A 20629-nucleotide genomic window follows, 5' to 3' on the forward strand; every position below is an offset into this window, starting at 1 on the left:
AATAGTGTGTTATTTACCATAAAGTGATTCAGAGTCATTTATACCAGAGTAACCAGAGAGGATAATATATTTTTAAGTATATAACTATCCACAGGACTGAATATAATATCTCTGATGTGGACTGATGTGGTCCACTTTTTTGGTCTTAGTGAGGACTCGAGCAGCAGAGTTCTGAATGAGCTGTAGTTGTCTGACTGATTTTTTAGGTAGACCTGTAAAGATGCTGTTACAGTAATCAAGCCTACTAAAGATGAATGCATGGACTAGTTTTTCCAGGTCCTGTTGAGACATCAGATCTTTTATCCTTGAAATATTCTTGAGGTGATAGTAAGCTGACTTTGTTATTGTCTTAATGTGTTTTTCTAAGTTTAGGTCTGCATCCATCACTACACCCAAATTTCTCGCCTGGTTTGTGGTTTTTAGATGTATAGATTGAAGTTCTCTGGTGACCTGTAATCGTTTTTCTTTGGCGCCAAAGACTATTACCTCAGTTTTGTTTTTGTTTAGCTGGAGAAAATTGTACGGGGCCTTGGTCTCCTGGTGACATTGTGATATATATTTGTGTGTCATCTGCATAGCTACGACAGTTTATTTTGTTGTTCTTTATAATCTGTGCCAGTGGGAGCATGTAAATGTTAAACAGAAAGGGTCCCAAGATGGAACCTTGGGGAACTCCACATGTGATACTTGTCTGCTCAGATGTGAAGTTACCTATTGATACAAAGTATTTCCTGTTTTCTAAGTATGTTTTGAACCAGTTTAGTACAGTTCCTGAAAGACCTGCCCAGTTCTCCAGTCGTTTGAGTAATATGTTGTGGTCAACTGTATCAAATGCTGCACTGAGATCCAGTAAAACAAGACTGACATTTTTCCACTGTCTGTATTCAGACATATGTCATTAAACACTTTGGTCAGAGCGGTTTCAGTGCTGTGGTTCTGTCTAAAACCTGACTGGAAGGCATCGTAGCAGTTATTCTGTTTTAAGAAGTAACTGAGCTGTTGAGAAACTGCTTTTTCAATGATCTTACTTAAAAACGGGAGATTTGAGATCGGCCTGTAGTTGTTCATTTGTGTCTTGTCAAGATTGTCCTTTTTCAGTATAGGTTTGATTACAGCAGTTTTTAGTGATTCTGGAAACACACCTGATAATAAAGAAAAGTTGACGATCTGTAATAGGTCTGACTCTAAAGTCTTTGAGACCTTTTTGAAAAAACTTGTTGGCAGGACATCTAAACAGCAGGAGGAGGAGTTCAGTTGACCTAAGATGTCCTCCAGGTCTTTGCTGTTAATAGGTTGAAACTGTTTCATGGTGTTTAAACAGTTTTTTGGTGGACACAGTACATATCCTGGATCTGCTGTTGATGTACCAATTGCTTGTCTAATTTTTTGGATTTTTTCTGTGAAGAATTTGGCAAAGTCATTGCAGGCCATGGTCGAATGAAGTTCAGCTGCCACTGACACAGGAGGGTTTGTTCGCCTGTCAACTGTAGAAAATAAGACCCGAGCATTATGGCTGTTTTTAGTGATGATGTCAGAGAAGTAGGACCTCCTTGCACTCCTCAGTTGTAAATTATAATTGTGAAGTTTCTCTTTATAAATGTCATAATGAACCTGGAGGTTTGTTTTTCTCCATCTGCGCTCAGCTTTCCTACACTCTCTTTTTTCATTTTTCACCAGTGTGGAGTTTCTCCATGGAGACTTTTTCCTTCCAGAGATAACCTTCACCTTAATGGGAGCAATAGTGTCCATTACATTTAACATGTTAGCATTGAAGCTATTGACGAGCTCATTGACTGACCCTCTGGACAGGTCAGGTGTTAATGGGAAGACCTGGTTAAAAATTGCACTACTGTGTTCAGTTATACACCGTTTTGTGATCACTGTTGTTGATATATTTGTGTGGGCTGAGATTTTACTTTCAAAGAAAACACAGTAATGATCAGACAGGCCCACATCAGACACAGTAACCTTTGAAATGCTCAGGCCTTTGGAGATCAGTAGGTCAAGAGTGTGTCCTCTATTATGTGTGGCCTCTGTTACATGCTGAGTCAGCCCAAAGTTGCCCAGAGTGTTACTCAGGTCTTTAGTCCCTTTGTCCTGAGGGTTGTCCACATGGATGTTAAAATCCCCAACAATAATTACACAGTCGAAATCAACACAGATCACAGACAGCAGTTCACTGAGGTCATTAAAAAAGTCTGTGCAGTATTTTGGAGGCCTGTAAACATTAAGAAACACAACTTTGGATGGGGCCTTCAGCTGTAAAGCCACATATTCAAAAGACTGAAAACTTCCAGGAGATAGCTGCTTACATTGAAATGATTCATTAAATAAGACAGCAACCCCTCCTCCTCTCCTGCTCGCCCTGACCTCACTGATAAAACTGTAGTTAGGAGGGGTCGTCTCGATGAGAACAGCTCCACTGTTACTTTGGTCCAACCAAGTTTCAGTTAAAAACATAAAATCAAGGCTGTGCTCAGTGATTAAATCATTAATTAAAAATGTTTTCCCAGCTAAAGATCTAACGTTTAATAAAGCCAACTTAAGTGTTTTAGAGGTATTACTTGTCCCCTCGTGTTTGGGAGCAGTCTGTGGCACACAAGGTATGTTTACTATGTTTAAAGATCTTTTAGAGTGCAGCTCTCTGTGTTTTGACCAGGCCACATGTCTCCTTCTGTCACCTAAAAGTACAGAGATTTTAAAACCTTCTAGTAAACAGGGTCCCAGCTTCTCCTGGGAAAAGTCACCACTGCCATAATCCTCGCAGCCCGGACCCTAAACACATCAGACTGTGGAGACAGAGCGTGAAGGTGGTAAGGAGGAACTAAGGGGGGCGAGGCTGGGCAATGTGACTTCGATTGCTCTGATGAGGGCGGGGCTCGATGGCGAACCTTTGGCCGCTCTGGTGGGGGGTTTATGGGGGACAAAAAGGGATTGGGCCGGGGGGTAGATCTGAGCCCAGCATTGACTCGCTCCATCATCTCCTCAGTGAATTTCAGGTGTGGGGAGGAGGGAGAAAGGGAGGGGGAGGAGGGTGATGGCCTGTCAGGGGTTTGGGGGACTGGGGAAGGTCGTGGTCCCTGGTCCTGGTCGTTGGTGTTGTTGAGAGAGTTGGAGGCAAATAGGGACCCCTCTTCTTGCCTCAGATGTCTCTCCTTTCTGAGGCTCTTCCCGGGTGGGGGCAGATGGAGCTCCTCCTCAAGGTTTCTGCTGGGCTTTGTCTGTTCTTGGAGTACTGTTTGTTCCTCTTTATGAGATAACTCCTCGTTTATCTCAGCCTTGGCACCAAGCACATATGGATGACGTATGGAATAAAACAAGTTGGAGGTGAACAGTTTCACCCCTGACTTGTTAAAATTAAATCCATTTGCTTTAAACAGATGCCTGCGTTCCCAAAAAATATTAAAGTTGTTGATAAAATGCACCGAGTGGTCAGTACATGCTGATATAAGCCATTTATTTAGTGTAAACAACCTGCTGAATCTCTCGTCTCCTCCTCTGACCGGCGGTACAGGTCCACTGATGAATACAGCTGCATTCAGAGAGTTTACAGTATTTAATAATCCAGTAAAGTCCCGTTTCAGAACCTCCGACTGTTGTTTGGACACATCGTTTGACCCTGTATGCAGAACAATGTTTGTCACAGTTGGATATTCATCTGCAATTTGAAGAATTCTCTCCTTCAGGTTGTTGACCATATCGTTAGGAAAGCAGAGGACTTTAGTGTTCTTACCGCACATCCTTTGTACATCCTTTACGGCAGAGTCACCCACAATCAGAGTTTCAGGCCTAGCCTTTAGCTTTCCCTGTGGTCTTTTACTTTTCAACAGATTTTCAGACCTTACTTTGCTGCTTTTAGATGGATGGTTGTCCGATATAGATCCAGGGTCCTTTGATAGTGGAGCAAATCTGTTGTGCAGTTTCACATTCAGTTGTTTTGGAGGTTTGTTGTTAACCTTCCTATTCACGGTTGTCCAGTCCTGTTTCCTCTCGTATACAGGGGTAGAAGAGCTTCTCTGTCTCGTAGGAAGTGAAGGCCAGTCGGTTTCAGAGATTTCAGCTCGCTGTGCTCTGCCCGTGATACGTCCTCCGCCTTCCAGGAGACATGATTTATGTCTTGGTTTTGCACCAAGACAGTCCAAGGGGGGATTATCACTTGAGGATTTATAATAATGCACAGTCTACTTTCTTGGTCATGTTATCTGTGCTCCTTAGCTGTGTACTAGCTTGCTCATCGCCATTGTTTTGAATCAAAGGCAAGGTTGTTTCATTTCCACACAGTCCATTTACCTCCACGTTTACTTCTAAGCGATGAATTTTTGTCTCCAGTACTGCAATCTTCTGCAGGAGGCTGTGGTAGTCATCTGTGGAGAGGGAAGGCATCTTGTTGCTAGTTAGCCTAGCGGTTAGCACCTTTCCAGGCTATTGGGGCTGTTCGGTGCCCAGACACTGTAATCAGGCTTCAGCTGTGTCTAGGCCACAGACACACGGAGCGCTGAGGATAAGGTAACTATAAAAATGTTGCTGTTTCTGTTAAGAACACTTTAGTCCTAATGATCTATAAGTGTCCAGAAACTATCGCAGGTAAGCTCATACGGAAAAAAGGGAAAAAATCAGCATAAAAATCAATAAAAGAAGAAAAGCATTTAAGGAGCAAACAGATGACGCGTCCACACTCGCAAAAGATACCATTGGGTAAAAGCAGCACAAAAGAGTAGCTATGTCTTCAGTGAGAGCCAAAACAAACCAACTTTTCAGCGTGAAACAACTCAGTTCATGTAACCTGAGGAAACTGTAAGTTTTCTCTAAATATCTTTTAGCTGTGGTTAGCTGGATGTCAGTCTTATGTTACAGACGCTGTGTCGAGCTTGAGCTGCGAGTCATATTTTCGGCGCTACATTGTAGTGAGATAAGTTTGTGGGTATTTTGTGCAGCTTCAGCTGTCCTTTTAACTGCTCGCTGGTTAGCTAGCGTGAGCTATAAGCTAACAGCTAGCATGGTTAATGACGCTAGAGTTCCACGCACATGCAAACAGCTTGTCTCTACTGCTTTAACTGTTAAAACAGAAGGCAATACTACGCGTGACAGGGTTTATTATGTGAAACAGCAGCTTGTTTAGTTTAAACAGTCTGCATTAAGCTGGGCAAACACTGTGCGATTTTTTTTTTTCAGTCGCGTTATTCAGCTCCTGCTCAAACTGTACAATTAAATCGCAGAGGTTAGAAGTTCATAGGTCACGATGCAGGGTCTCACACTATATGGCCTGATGCTCTGATGCGACCCGAGTGCTCAAACTGTGCATTCATAACATGAAGCTTATCATACAAAATCTGTCCCTCGCTCTCCCTCTCTCTGTCTTACAGACACACACACCATCAACTTTGCTAAATTACTAATGAAAAACATTGACCAGGCAGCTGTGATTGAGTAGCAATGTCCATCCAACTCTTTTCATGGTTGTTGTAGTCATAATAATTTTGTGAGGCCACATTGAAAAGTGTTGGATACAGAAGCGTAGTACGGAAGCGTAGAGCCGCCACCCAGGCAAAAGAAAAATAGAGCTATGTCACATTATAACGTGAAAAGTTTATTATTATAGTATACTATTGTTCTAACAATATTAGATATAGTTCTAACAATATACTTTTCATGTTTGTACAATATACTATCATTTAGGTACAATATACCTATTACAATATACATAATTCTCACGTTCGTACTTGCACTCGTTCTTATTTTAAACTTAATCTGGAATGCAGGATATGAATGACAAGATTTTGTTTTTCATATTTTTCATTATTTTTCAGTTTCAATTTTTTCTTCAGTTTCATTTTAAGCTGGCATCATTTTAACCCTACACACCCTAAAATTTAGTATTTGTTGATGAGATGTTGAAGTGTTAATTGAACAAAGTTAAAATACAGTGGAACCCCGACTTACGAAATTAATCCGTTCCCGAGGGTCTTTCGTAAGTCGAAAATTTTCTTAAGTCGAAACAGCCATTGCACCTTTTGAGTGAGATGATGCTGAACGATAGGCTAATTGCTAACTAGAACAACAATATGTCGTTCAAGTGGAACAGCGAAGCACGAGTACGGAAGCCAAGGGGTTGTCACATGATTCGGAAGGCCTTGTGGGCATTGTAGGCTCAGCCAATCAGAGCCAGCGGATTTCGTTACACCGGCATTTTGCCGTACCATTGGCAGAAATATTGCCGTTCATTGCCTTCGTAACTTGAATTTTTTGTTAAATGGGGTATTCGTAAGTCGGGGTTCCACTGTATTTTTCACATGATTTCGACTGAGAAGCATGTTTATGTCTCTTTCTTCTTCCTGTAGAGGAGGAGCTTGCCAGGGTACGGTCAGCCTTTGTCTGGAGGGTAACAATAGAAATCCTTAAACTGCTCCTTGAGGCCCTTGTAAGTGATGGTATCTTAAATAAGTTGGAGGAAGAATCGATACTGGAGGGGAACCCACTCAGAGCAGACAAGGCACGCAGCTTGATCGACACAGTGAGGAAAAAAGGAGACAAAGCATGCAAGATAACAATCAAGCATCTTCAGATCAAAGATCCTTCTCTTTTCTCTCAGCTGCGTTTGAACTCTGATCCATCTGCTCAACAAGGTGAGGTCATGCATCAGATACCATGAATAAAAATGGTCACCTTGCAGTTTGTTGAGATGTGAAAGTGAAACCTCAGAATTCATTGTAAGAAAAAGGAGAGGGCAAGAACGTCATTCTACGACGAATGTTTGGATTTGTTACATGCCTGCAAATGTATTTTCTAAACTACATGGAGGAATTTTGATGATCGTCATAAACGTGTGAAACTACTTAGATCTAATGTGAGCTGTATTTAATTAAAGTGTTCTTTACTTTTAAAAACCATGCAAACTGATTGCCTTAAAAAAGAAAAGTCAGAGTATTTCTCTAACAAGCGGACACTCTTTAAGCATCGGTCATTTGACTTAAATGTTTAATGAAAAAAATGCCACATTTACATATAATAAAGCAAATTGTGGCCAGAAAGGGTTTACATTATCTTTTGCCATTGTAAATTACGACAAGAATTAAATGTGAATTACTGAATCTCTCTCAGATGCTTCTTTAAATAACATAGCAGTGGGGAACATTATGACACTTCAATGTTGTTATTTTTGGTTACAAAGTTTGGAGAAGAGGCACAGAAAGCAGAAACCTGTTTAGCCTGCACATGTTGGCATCAGGTACATATGAAAAGCTGCAAAGCAATGCAGATGTGGAGGTTCAAAACATTTAACGTGGCTTTTTTCAGGAAATACATTTAGGAATTCCTGAAGCCCCTTTTTGATTTCTGGTAGAATGAGTATATTAAAAACTTGATAGGTTAAATAAAGGCCAAAGTACATCACATAGCTCCTTCAGACCAGATTTGTATTTTTCCTTCTTTTTTTCCTTTTTTTGATTCAGATGCTCTTCAGAAGTGTCAGCCTAAACTCAAGTCTCTCTTAAAGAAGAAGTTCCAGTGTGTGTTTGAGGGCATCGCTAAAGCAGGAAACCCAACCCTTCTGAATCAGATCTACACAGAGCTCTACATCACAGAGGGAGGGACTGCAGAGGTCAATGATGAACATGAGGTCAGACAGATTGAAACAGCATCCAGGAAACCACACAGACCTGAAACAACAATCAGACATGAAGACATCTTTAAAGACTCACCCAAAAGACAGGACCTGATCAGAACAGTGCTGACAAAGGGAGTGGCTGGCATTGGGAAAACAGTCTTAACACAGAAATACAGCCTGGACTGGGCTGAAGACAAAGCCAACCAGGACATCCAGTTCATATTTCCATTCACTTTCAGAGAGCTGAATGTGCTGAAAGAGGAAAAGTTCAGCTTGGTGGGACTTGTTCATCACTTCTTTACTGAAACCAAAGAAGCAGGAATCTGCAGCTTTGAAGACTTCCAGGTTGTGTTCATCTTTGATGGTCTGGATGAGTGTCGAGGTCCTCTGGACTTCAACAACACTAAGAGTGTGACTGATATTACGATGCCCACCACAGTTGATGTACTTCTCACAAGCCTGATCAGGGGGACGCTTCTTCCCTATGCTCACGTCTGGATAACCACACGACCTGCAGCAGCAGACCAGATCCCCCCTGAGTATGTTCACAGGGTGACAGAGGTCAGGGGGTTCACTGACCCACAGAAGGAGGAGTACTTCAGGAACCGATTCAGAGATGAGGAGCAGGCCAGCAGGATCATCTCCCACATCAAGAAAGCTCGAAGCCTCCACATCATGTGCCACATCCCAGTCTTCTGCTGGATCACTGCTACAGTTCTGGAGGATGTGCTGGAAACCAGAGAGGGAGGACAGCTGCCCAACACCCTGACTGAGATGTACATCCACTTCCTGGTGGTTCAGGCCAAAGTGAAGAAGGTCAAGTATAATAGAGGACGTGCAACAGATCCACACTGGAGTCCAGAGAGCAGGAAGATGATTGAGTCTCTGGGAAAACTGGCTTTTGATCAGCTGCAGAAAGGAAACCTGATCTTCTATGAATCAGACCTGACAGAGTGTGGCATCGATATCAGAGCAGCCTCAGTGTACTCAGGAGTGTTCACACAGATCTTTAAAGAGGAGAGAGGACTGTACCAGGACAAGGTGTTCTGCTTCATCCATCTGAGTGTTCAGGAGTTTCTGGCTGCTCTTCATGTCCATCTGACCTTCATCAACTCTGGACTCAATCTGCTGGAAGAACAAACAACCCCCAAGAAGTCTAACACAGGAGAATCTGCAAAGAAACACTTCTACCAGAGTGCTGTGAACAAGGCCTTACAGAGTCCAAATGGACACCTGGACTTGTTCCTCCGCTTCCTCCTGGGTCTTTCACTGCAGACCAATCAGGCTCTCCTACGAGGTCTGCTGACACAGACAGGAAGTAGCTCACAGACCAATCAGGAAACAGTCCAGTACATCAAGTGGAAGCTCAGTGAGAATCTGTCTGCAGAGAAAAGCATCAATCTGATCCACTGTCTGAATGAACTGGATGATCGTTCTCTAGTGGAGGAGATCCAACAGTCCCTGAGATCAGGAAGTCTCTCCACAGGTAAACTGTCTCCTGCTCAGTGGTCAGCTCTGGTCTTCATCTTACTGTCATCAGAAGAAGATCTGGATGTGTTTGACCTGAAGAAATACTCTGCTTCAGAGGAGGCTCTTCTGAGGCTGCTGCCAGTGGTCAAAGCCTCCAACAAAGCTCTGTAAGTAAACATGAACTCATCGCTTCATTCTTAAAATCATGGGAAATAAATCAGAGGTGCTCAGTTCAAAGAATACTACCACTTTAGAAAAATTAAAAAATAGTCACTAAAATAGTCATGATACTTTAAATATTTCTCTCCAGCAGGACATGTCAGCATTTCTGAAATATTTTTGTCTTCAACTCGAATCAAAGCACAATCCAGATCCAGCCTATAAGAACATGAGCTCTGATCCTTCAGCCCCTCTGACAGGTTTATTATCCTCAAGTTGTTCACTTGTCTCCAACAACCAGGAGTCTAGCTCTGTTTTTTAAAGCAAATACTTGAGCTACCAGACTGCACCTACATCGTTTTCAGATGTTCTTATTTTAAGGTCTGGTTTGTGTCTCATCTTTATTGCAATCCCCCATGTCTCTCTGTTTTTCAAATATAAATCTGTTACCTCGGTGTGGCCAGAACAACATGGTGAACCCAAAATACAGACAAAGGTGAAGGAACTGAATATTACTAGACGTGAAGGCTTTATTTACACACAGGAACTTGACACTTGGAATTTTTTAACATGAACTGTGAACTATGGCGGAAGTCAAGCACTTGAAGCTGTGAGCATGAAGTGGGCTCTGTGGTAGGTTTCCAGAAATGGGTCTTGGTTGATGGTAATCTGAGTCACTGTAACAGAGGTAGAGCAGCATCAGAAAGATCACTGGTGGAGGTTACAGTAAGTGAACGAGGTTATCTTCAATGTCTTATTTGGGGTTTCTGTAGCTCAGGAGGTAAAGCTGGTCTGATCTGACCTACTGATCAGAAGGTTGGTGGTTCGATCCCTGGCTCCTCCAGTCTGCATGTCAAGTATCCTTGGGCAAGATACTAACCCCAACTTGCTCTCCGATGCATCCATCAGAGTATGAATGTGCGTGAATGTACTTAGAAAGCACTAAGTTCAGATAAAGTGTTTGTGAGAATGGGTGTGATTGGGTGGATGTGGCATGTTGTATAGAGCGCTTTGAGTACTCCTGGAGAGTAGAAAAACGCTATATAAGAATCAGTCCATTTACCATTTACTTGTCAGCAGTCGGAAAGCAACTTGGGGAAGGCAGGTGGTGAGGTCTGGGTGAGTACTTGTTAGCTTTGAATCCAGGCAAAGTGGTCCAGTAAGTCTAAGAGACGAAAGGCATTAATGTGGCTGTGAGTGAATCAAGAAGACCAGCATCCAGGAAAACGTGACTGAACTGCAAGGGTGAGTAGATGATCCGAGGATTAGGAGGTTAGGAGAGTTATTGGGAGTGCTGATGTTATATTCAGCCTAGTAGATTACTGTCAGGTGTGGACAATGGACAGGCTGACCAGGCTTCACCCAAAGGCAGAAACCAGAGTCTAGTGGGAAACCACCGCCGCTCACACAGACCATGACAGCAGCATGACCCCCCCCCCAAAGCATTCTCTTTCACTTGGCATCATTTACCTCTCCCTTCTCCAATTTCTGATGTGTCCACCTTTGCAATGATAACTGTGATCAGGGTGAACCAAAAAGGTGCCGTGGTGAACAGATACTTCAGTTTGGTGAATGCAGTTTCAGCTTTGGGGGACCAGATGCATGCTGAGACTTGAGTGGTGCAGCTACCTGACTATAATTGAAAATGAACAGTCTATAAAAATTTGCTATTCCCAAAACCCATTGGAGATGCTTCTTGAATCTACAATGGGTACAAGGGGTAGGCCACTCTGTGAAAGCTTTCACATTTGCCAGATCCGTCTTCACCTGCCCCCGTGCCAAAATGTAACTGAAAAAAGTTATTGATGAGGAATGGAATTCACACTTTTTTGCTTTGACATAAGGTTTATTCTCCAGCAAACGTTGGAAAAATAGCATGGACATGAGACTGATGTTCCTCGCAGGTTTTGGGAAAAATGAGGATATCATTCAGATACACCAATACGAACCTGTCAAGGAATTCCCGGAGGACATCGTTAACTAATCTTGAAACATTGCGGGAGCATTAGTTAACCCAGGCGGCATGACCAAATACTCGTAGTCCCCCAATGGCATGTTTAAAACAGTCTTCCACTTGTCTCCCTGATTGATCTGGAAAAAGTGGTAAGCGTTGCGGATGTGGGGTTTTGTAAACCCAGTGGCACTGTGAAATGGCCTGAAAGCAGAGCTAATGAGGTAATAGGTACTTATTCTTGATGGTAATATCACTGAGGCCCCTGAAGTAAATGCATGGCCAGAGAGAGCCATCCTTTTTCCCCACAAAAAAGAAGTTCCAACTTGAGATGACAATCGTTGGATTATGCCTGCACCGAGGGATTCCTTAATGTACTTTTCCATAGCCGCACACTCAGGTCTAAGCAGGTTATACAGCCAGCTAGAAGGCCGGGTGGAGCCAGAGAGTAGTTCTATGGTGCTGTCCTGTGGTTTGTGAGGTGGCAGTGAAAGCGCTTTACTTTTGCTAAATACTTCCTGAAGATCATGACATTTGGTGGGGACAGAGGAGAGATCTAAAACAGTCTCAGTGTTGGTTGATGGTTCCACAGGTTCCGGTGGACGGGCGGAAACAAGGCAATTTGAATGACAGAACAGACTCTAACTGATTACCCTCTGACCTGACCAGTCTAAGTGGGGGTTATGTAATTCTAGCCAAGGAAACCCGAGTATGAGTGGTTTGTGAGGTGCATGAAAAGAAAAAAAGGTAAGTGTTTTCTTGTGATTGCCAGGGGTGACAGGCTCTGTGCGCTGAGTTATGTGAGGGGACACTCGGTTATTTAATGACTTAGTGGGAATGGGCGGATTAAGGGGGCATAGAGGGATGTTTAACTGTCTCGCTAACTCAGACTCCATGAGGTTCTGATTGAACAAGAGCCTGAAAGGTCTGGTTAACTAGAACAGAGAGTTGGAGTTGCAATCTGGGTTTTTATGTTTGTGTGAGTATCCTCCACCCTTATCCCTGAACTTTCCAGTGGGCAGACCCTGGTGTGGAATCGAAAACAGACAGGTTCATCACGAGAAGCAAGCTGATCTTTCATGGTTTGATTTAATGACTGAAAAACATACAGCGGACGGTGGTTAGCACTGTTGCCGCACAGCAAGAAGGTCCTGAGCAAAAGTCTTTACAAACTCAACCAGGAAATCATCATGCGAGCAGAAAGAAAGAGGATGAGCAGATAGGTAAGCAAGAGAAACCCGCCAGCGTCCCAGGTTTCCAGAGAAGGTTCAGGTTCTAGGTACCTGAAATGGGATGTAATTCAATTCAATTTTATTTATATAGCGCCAAATCACAACAGTCACCTCAATGCGCTTTATATTGTACAGTAGATCGTACAGTAATAGATACAGAGAAAAACCCAACAATCATATGACCCCCTATGAGCAAACACTTTGGCGACAGTGGGAAGGAAAAACTCCCTTTTAACAGGAAGAAATTTTTGGTGTCAAAGTCAAAGCACAGATCCACCCAGTCTCTGTATTTCAGCTTATTTCCTTTATACACACATTTAACAGGAACAGTTTCAGACAGCTAGTGTTTACCTGACATTACCTGCGTACCTCACAGTTTGCAGGTAATGGGCATAATAATTACTGAACAGAGACATCCTGCTGTGAACTTTGTTGCTGTGGATCTAAAATGTAAAAATACATCTGAGAAGATTTCTAATCATGATTTTATGAGCCCCCAAAGTTTGATTCTGTTCATCTGGACGTAGCGCTCTCAGCGGGAGAAACATTTTGTCACTCATCAAGATGACTTCTTCAGGTTCAGCTGACTGCAGCTTTCCCCAATCTTATAAAGAGTACATCTGCATAATGACTCAAACCTAATGGTCAAGGAACTGACCTCCCAGCCTTATTGTTCCTTCAGTGGGCTGGTTTCAGTCATTATGCAAATGTACTTTTTATAGGGTTGGAAACCAGAAGTCAGCTGAGACTGACGAAGTCACCTGGATGAGTGACGAAATGTTTCTCCCACTGAAAGCGCTACGTCCAGATGAACAGAATCAACTTTTGGGATTTACTAACCTGGATGATTGAGCATGGATCAAGACGGGTTTTTATGAGGTATACAGTTTCTTATAATTTCTAAACCAGAAGGTTGAGGAGATGGAGCTCATGATAACTGGCTACTGCCCTTCAGCGTGCTTTATGAAATCATCCAATCAAAATAAAGTTAGGGAGAGCGGGGCTTTAAAGGGGAATGAGCCAAAGCAGCTTTTAGACAGAAAATGAAATGAGAGTCCAGGATGTGATACATTATTTATAACTACATTTACAGTAATCACACATATTAGAATTAATAAAGTGACCAGCAGTACTGTAGTAAGTGTAATACTGCAGTACACACAGGCCTGTGCCAGCAGACACTGAACTACTGTCACTAAATCAACCTGGTCTTCACTGGTTTCCATTTACATACATTGGAATAATTGTCTTTAATTTGAAATATTTTTCTTCTGTTACACTTAAATTCTTGAACATTTTTTTATTTAATTGTGCATTGTAGTGTACTCATTTGTACACATTTGATTACTTAGATTCAACATATAAAGAGATTTTATTTGATAATAAATATTATTGTTTTGTTGTTCTTGTTATTTTTTTCAGGCTGAGCAGCTGTAACCTGTCAGAGGAAGACTGTACAGATTTGTTGTCAGTGGTCAGCTCCCAGTCCTGTAGTCTGAGAGAGCTGGACTTGAGTACCGACAGCCTGGAGGCTTCAGCAGTAAAGCTTCTGTCTGCTGCAGTGGAGAGTCCACACGCCAAACTGAATGTTCTGAGGTCTGACCGATTTGTATTCTTTTTTCTTTTGTTTGTTTGTTTTGTTTTTAACTGAGAAAATAAATCCAGCAATTTAAACAGTAGAGGTAAACTTGATCAATTTACTGTTGTTTCGTACCACATCTGCTCAGCATAAAACAACAAGGATTCTTAAAATATAAGATTAGTTATTGCACCCTGATTACACTTTAACATCAGTCTTTGTTCATGTTTTCATTTTCAGACTCAACGTCTGTGAACTTCTAGCGGAAAACTGTGAAGCTGTGTCCTCAATGCTCAGCTCTCAGTCCTCTACTCTGACAGAGCTGGACCTGAGTATCAAAAATGTGCAGGATTCAGGAGTGAAGATTCTGTCTGCTGGACTACAAAGTTTAAAGTGTAAACTAAATACTCTGAGGTCAGATCAATTGACATTTTGTTTTTTTTAAATGAACCAATTAAACATTTTATTCAAGGCTTCCGGTTCCGGCGCTCGTGGGGATGGACACCTAGTACGAGAGCTCTCGACTGAAACTTATTAAAACTGCCCCAAGTAAATTAATACACTATCTAAGTGCACATAAAGAGGAAAAAGGGGTTTAAATGATGTCCAGAAAGAACAAAATAGCTAAGAAGTTAACGTTTGAAAACGTGGAAGATGGCAATGTGCAGCTAACAGAAGGGGCTAACGTTAGCCCCTATAGGGCTAGCCGAGGCCACTCTCCCACTCCTAGCCGCGAGGATTCTGGGACAGAAGATGAGGTTGACTCAGCAAGTTTGACGCTGATACTGAAAGAACTGAGAGGCGTTGGGAAAGAGGTGAAAGAATTTCGAAAAGACACGAAAGCGCAACTGGTGGAAATAAGGGGTGAGTTGGATAAAGCCAATGCGCGGCTTAATGATGTGGAAACCAGGGTTGCAGAACACAAAGATAAGCTCCAGAACACAGACGAGATTTTGTCTGAGATACTAACAATGCAATTCAATGTTATTTATATAGCGCCAAATCACAACAAAAGTCACCTCAAGGCACTTCATAAATACAGAGAAAAACCCAACAATCACATGACCCCCTATGAACAAGCACTTTGGCGACAGTGGGAAGGAAAAACTCCCTTTTAACAGAAAGAAACCTCTGGCAGAACCAGGCTCAGGGAGGGGCGGGGCCATTTGCTGTGATTGGTTGGGGTGAGAGAAGGAAGACAGGATAAAGACATGCTGTGGAAGAGAGACAGAGGTTAATAACACATATGATTCAATGCAGAGGTCTGTTAACACATAGTGAGTGAGAAAGGTGACTGGAAAGGAAAAACTCAATGCATCATGGGAATCCCCGGCAGCCTACATCTATTGCAGCATAACTAAGGGAGGATTCAGGGTCACCTGGCCCAGCCCTAACTATATGCTTTAGCAAAAAGGAAAGTTTGAAGCTGATCTTCAAAGTAGAGAGGGCGTCTGTCTCCTGAACTCAAACTGGGAGCTGCTTCCACACCCAGTCCAACATAGCCAGGCTTTCTTTGCTGCTTTGACAAAACCTCAAATCCCAGTCAGAGATGATGAGCATCATCACAGTGATGATCATTTCTCTATTAACCCAGGCTTTCTGCTTCAGGATCTGTGCACGCTCAGAAAACAAGGAGACCTTTAAACATAATTTCACTAAATGGATGGATTGAGCTCAGCCTACAGATGAACTGGTGCCAGAGATCATAAAGAACATCAAACAGTCAAATTCAACACTTTGTCACTTTGTCTGTCTCCTGAATCCAAACTGGAAGCTGGTTCCACAGAAGAGGGGCCTGAAAACTGAAGGCTCTGCCTCCCATTCTACTTTCAAATACTCTAGGAACAACAAGTAGGCCTGCAGTGTGAGAGCGAAGTGCTCTAATAGGGTGATATGGTACTACAAGGTCATTAAGATAAGATTGGGCCTGATTATTTAAGATCTTGTATGTGAGGAGCAGGATTTTGAATTCAATTCTGGATTTAACAGGAAGCCAATGAAGGGAAGCCAATACAGGAGAAATCTGCTCTCTCTTTCTAGTCCCTGTCAGTACTCTTGCTGCAGCATTTTGGATTAACTGAAGGCTTTTCAGGGAGTTTTTTGGACATCCTGATAATAACGAATTACAATAGTCCAGCCTGGAAGTAATAAATGCATGAACTAGTTTTTCAGCGTCACTCTGAGACAGGATATTTCTAACTTTAGAGATGTTGCGCAAATGGAAGAAAGCATGCAGGAAAAGTTTCAAACAAAACTAACATCACTGGAGGCTTACTCGAGGAGGGAGTCGCTCTGACTGTACGGGGTGCCGGAGGGAGAAGAATCGGGAGCTCCCTCCATCTATGGCCCACTTTGTGGAGAAGCTACTCCGGGAGAATCTCGCCATCCCACCATCAACACCGTTACAAATTCAGAGAGCACACAGAGTGTTATCATTACTCCCTCCGGACGGCTCCCAACCCAGATCGATCCTGGTAAAATTCCTGTGCTTCACGGTTAAAGAAGAAGTGCTGAGGCTCGCTTGGCAAAAGAAAGGTTTTATGCTGAATTCCAGCAAGATCAACCTCGACCACGATTACCCCCCTGAGATCATGGCTATGAGGAAGGAGTATGCAGAGGCACGAAAGGTCCTAAAAGAGAAGAATGTACGGTTTAGGACCCTCTACTCAGCGCGCCTTAAGGTTTTTTTCGAAGGAGGAGTGAAAACCTACAACACGGTGGAGGAGGCAACGGCTGACCTGGCGAGTCGGGGCCTGCCGGTAAAGGTGATTACACCACCGGCAACCCCCAGAGAAAAACTACAAAGATGCCCGCTGTGGCGGGGAGTTGGTGGTCGGCGTCCGCGTCAGATCCGAGGAGCTGCGGGATATAGAGAGAAGCTGCAAGTATACAGACGTGAAGAGAACGAATTTAATGTTATGCATTAGCTATGGACAACATGGTGAAATATGGTTACTGTCGAGCTAAAATGGGTGGGGCTTCTCGTGCTGTGAGTGACGTCGCAGTGGAAAGCCCCCTAACTCAGGGGGTAATAAGGGGTTTCCCTTCAAGTTGTGAGGGTGTCAGTGGAAGTGCTCCACTGTCAGAAGCCAGCTTAGGAGCTTTCAAGCTCCAGTTATGTTCAAATGTTTTCAGTTCATTCCTAACTTTTTTCACTTGTTACTGTTTTAAGAGGGGGTTGCCTGCTGCTATTGAGTTTATGCGCTGTGGTAACTTAATATATCTTTATGGGAAGTGAGTCAGTGAAAGTAATCTCTTTTAATGTTAATGGGGTTCTGAACGTGATTAAGATGAATAAGATACTGTCCAAACTAAGGAAGGAGAAGGCCCAGATTGCATTACTTCAGGAGACACACATGAACCAAGTAGATCACTTGAGATTGAAAAGAAAGGGTTTTAAATATGTATTCTCCTCTTCCGTTAAGTCCAAACACAAGAGGGGTGTGGCTACACTTATCTCTGGTACACTTAACTATGAACATATCTAAGAACTCTGTGACGAGGAAGGCAGATTGGTTAGAATAACAGAATGGATAGAGGGGTCTGAAATCACAATTTTAAATGTTTATGCTCCCCCCGGGAGCGATTGGCTATTCTATAGGAATATGTTTGATTTATTGGTGGATTCTCAGGGGATAGTTGTCTGTGGGGGGGTTTTAACTTTAGACTTGACCCTAAACTAGACTCCTCCTCCCCGACCAACCAGGTAACAGCACTTACTAGAAAAGTCAATTCCTATATGGTAGAGATGGGGATAATAGATGTATGGAGGGACCGCTACGCATCTACCAGAAATTTCACTCATTACTCTGGTTCCTTTAAAGTGTATGCAAGGCTGGACTACTTTTTTATGTTTAAAGTTGATAGGTTTAGGGTCAAAGACTGTGACATATTAACAAGAGATCTATCTGACCACAGTCCTATCTCTCTATCTTTGCAGGTGGCTAGGAAAAAATGTACCACACTGTGGAAATTGTTATCGCACCTTAATGATCCTGCCATAGTTTCCAAATTAAAGGTAGACATTAAAGAATTTCTAGATGTTAATGACACAGGAGAGGTATCTCCAGCTATTCTTTGGGATACGCTCAAAGCGGTAATGAGAGGTACATTAATTTCTATCGCCTCCCACTTAAAGAGAATCAAAGGGCAAAAATTAGCAGAACTACAGGCAAATTTAAAGTTGAAAGAATAGGAAGACATAAACACCGCAAATCCTACTCTGAAGCAGGATATCAGGAAAATACAGGATGAAATTAATGATATTTACACCCAGGAGGCCCAAAATAACTTAATTTTTTTGAGGCAAAAATACTATGAGACAGGAGGGAAATCTGCAAAATATCTGGCACATAAATAACGCAAACAACTAGAGGAAAATACGATATACCAAATCAAGGACCCCAAGACTAATATTCTGGAATCAAAATTAGAAGACATTCAGAAATGTTTTGAGACCTTCTTTAGGGAGCTGTACTCACAGCCCAATGCTACGGAGGAGAATTGTACTGATGCCTTTCTTAGCTCTCTAGAATTACCTTCACTCCCGTCTCTCAAAAATGAGCTTCTAACACATCCCATTTTAGTGGAAGAAATTAATGCTTTTTCCAGATTAAAACCAGGTAAGGCAGTTGGGCCGGACGGGTTCAGTTCTCAGTGGTATCGCACCCTGAGGGCAGATCTAGTCCCCACATTGCTGAAGTCATTTAACTACATCCTACAGGAGGGAGAAATCCCACCCTCCTGGAGGGAGGCAACTATTTCAATTATCCCAAAAGAGGGGAAAGATAAACGAGAATGTGGAAACTATCGACCAATCAGTGTCCTTAACTTGGATGACAAACTATTTACTTCTATTCTTGCTCGTAGACTGGAGAAGTTTTTACCTGACCTCATCGATTTAGATCAGACTGGTTTCATTCACTATAGACAAACAACTGACAACATTAGGAGAATATTACACATCTCTGCTCAAATACAAAAGAACAAAACTCAATCAATGATAGGAAGCTTGGACACTGAGAAAGCCTTCGACTCCATCAGATGGGTATTTCTGTATAAGGTTCTGGGGAAGTTTGGCTTTCACGACAAGTTTATTAGAGTAATCCAAGGTCTGTATGCTCGACCCTCAGCCCGTATTAAGGTGAATGGTGATCTCTCCAAGCCCTTTGCTCTGGAACGTGGCTGTAGGCAGGGTTGTGCAATCTCGCCACTTCTCTGATTTATTCATAGAAACATTTGGCCAAACGATTAGACAAAATCATAACATTAGGGGTGTTGCATTGTCAGGAGTTGAACATAAAGTGGTAATGTTCGCCGATGATGTACTGGTCTGCCTGGAGGAGCCAGAGAGGTCTTTTAGTGAGTTGATGTCTACTTTAAGTGATTTGGGGAAGTTATCTGGTTATAAGGTCAATATTTCAAAAACACAGGTGATGACTTTAAATTATACAGCTTCTGTAGCTTTACGTAGGAAATTTAAAGTAAATTGGGATAATGAGAAAATTAAGTACCTGGGAATATATTTGACTGCGGACCTCTCGGGGCTCTTTCAGGCAAACTACGAGCCAATATCTGCAAGTATAAAAGCTGATTTGCACAGATGGAATCTGGTCCCCTTTATGCGTCTCAGCTCCCGGGTAACTTTTAAAGCATGGATATCCTGTGGCCTTACAACATTCCTCTCTCTTACTCATAGAAATATTGTGCTCAGATTTGAGACCTTACAGGACAACCTGACAAAATACAACTTTCATAGATACTTACAGCTGAGATCATATATTGATCATGAATGCCAACTTCAATGATGCTGAGTCGCATTTTTTCCTCATCCTGAAAAATGCCACAACCATGACCCCTACTAAATCTATTTCTAAACTATACAAAGCTCTCTCTAGTGCCAGCAAGGATAATACTTTATACACTAAGGATAAATGGGAAAGGGAATCAGGGATTGCTATTTCTGTGGGGGAGTGGGAAAATGTTTTGTACTGCCAGTGGTCCACGTCCAGTTCTATGAGCTGGAAGGAACATGGCTGGAAGAATATTATTAGGTACTTCAAGACTCCATATCAGGAGAGGTACAAAGGGGCTTATATGCAATGCTGGAGACAATGCGGCTCGACTGTTGCTAACCATTTTCATGTCTTTTGGGACTGTCCCAAGTTAAAAAACGTTCAGGTCTCCTTAAGTGCAGTCTTTAACGTTCAAATACCTTTAGATTTTAAGGTTTTATACATGGGTTTGGTCCCCTTTCTGGAATGTAGGAGTGAGATTAAGTTGGTGCAATTACTCTTGGTGGCAAGTAAAAAAACAATTACTAGAAGATGGTTAAGCCCAGCCCAGCCTACCCTAGACGACTGGTTTGGGATCATTTTAGAGATATTTAGGATGGAAAAACTTACATATCTGTTAAGAAATCAAAAAGCCAAAATCTACCAAAGTTGGAACAATTGGATCCAATTCATCACCCCCACGAGGGCTGACTTCACTTGATCTCACTATTACTTGGTTGTTTTTTGTTTGTTTGTTTTTTACATTTACTCCTATTACTATTGCTTGTTTATTTACTTATTTCTTCACAATGATTGCAGCATGGGCACCCCTCCCAGTTTGTGTTTATAGTTCCATGTAAT

General features: G+C 42.3%; 1 protein-coding gene across 3 annotated transcripts in view; it reads left to right on the forward strand.

Moving 5' to 3' along the window:
• The window catches only part of LOC146606847 (protein NLRC3-like), a 1106670-nt gene that overhangs the window by 695183 nt on the left and 390858 nt on the right, over nucleotides 1-20629 (forward strand). The window contains exons 6-9 of one of the 3 annotated variants that reach the window (XM_085349199.1): nucleotides 6339-6623; nucleotides 7449-9240; nucleotides 13838-14011; nucleotides 14235-14408. The exons of 1 other annotated variant lie outside the window; for it this stretch is intronic. In XM_085349199.1, the coding sequence (XP_085205325.1) occupies nucleotides 6339-6623; nucleotides 7449-9240; nucleotides 13838-14011; nucleotides 14235-14408 (2425 nt within the window). The remainder of the gene's footprint in view (nucleotides 1-6338; nucleotides 6624-7448; nucleotides 9241-13837; nucleotides 14012-14234; nucleotides 14409-20629) is intronic. One more of the 3 variants, XM_085349202.1, reaches the window with a different exon arrangement.

The sequence above is a fragment of the Diplotaxodon limnothrissa genome, unplaced genomic scaffold (assembly GCF_057381915.1).
Source record: "Diplotaxodon limnothrissa isolate DT_005_m unplaced genomic scaffold, D_limnothrissa_male_GT1.1 unmapped_scaffold_4, whole genome shotgun sequence".
Classification (NCBI taxonomy): Eukaryota; Metazoa; Chordata; class Actinopteri; order Cichliformes; family Cichlidae; genus Diplotaxodon; species Diplotaxodon limnothrissa.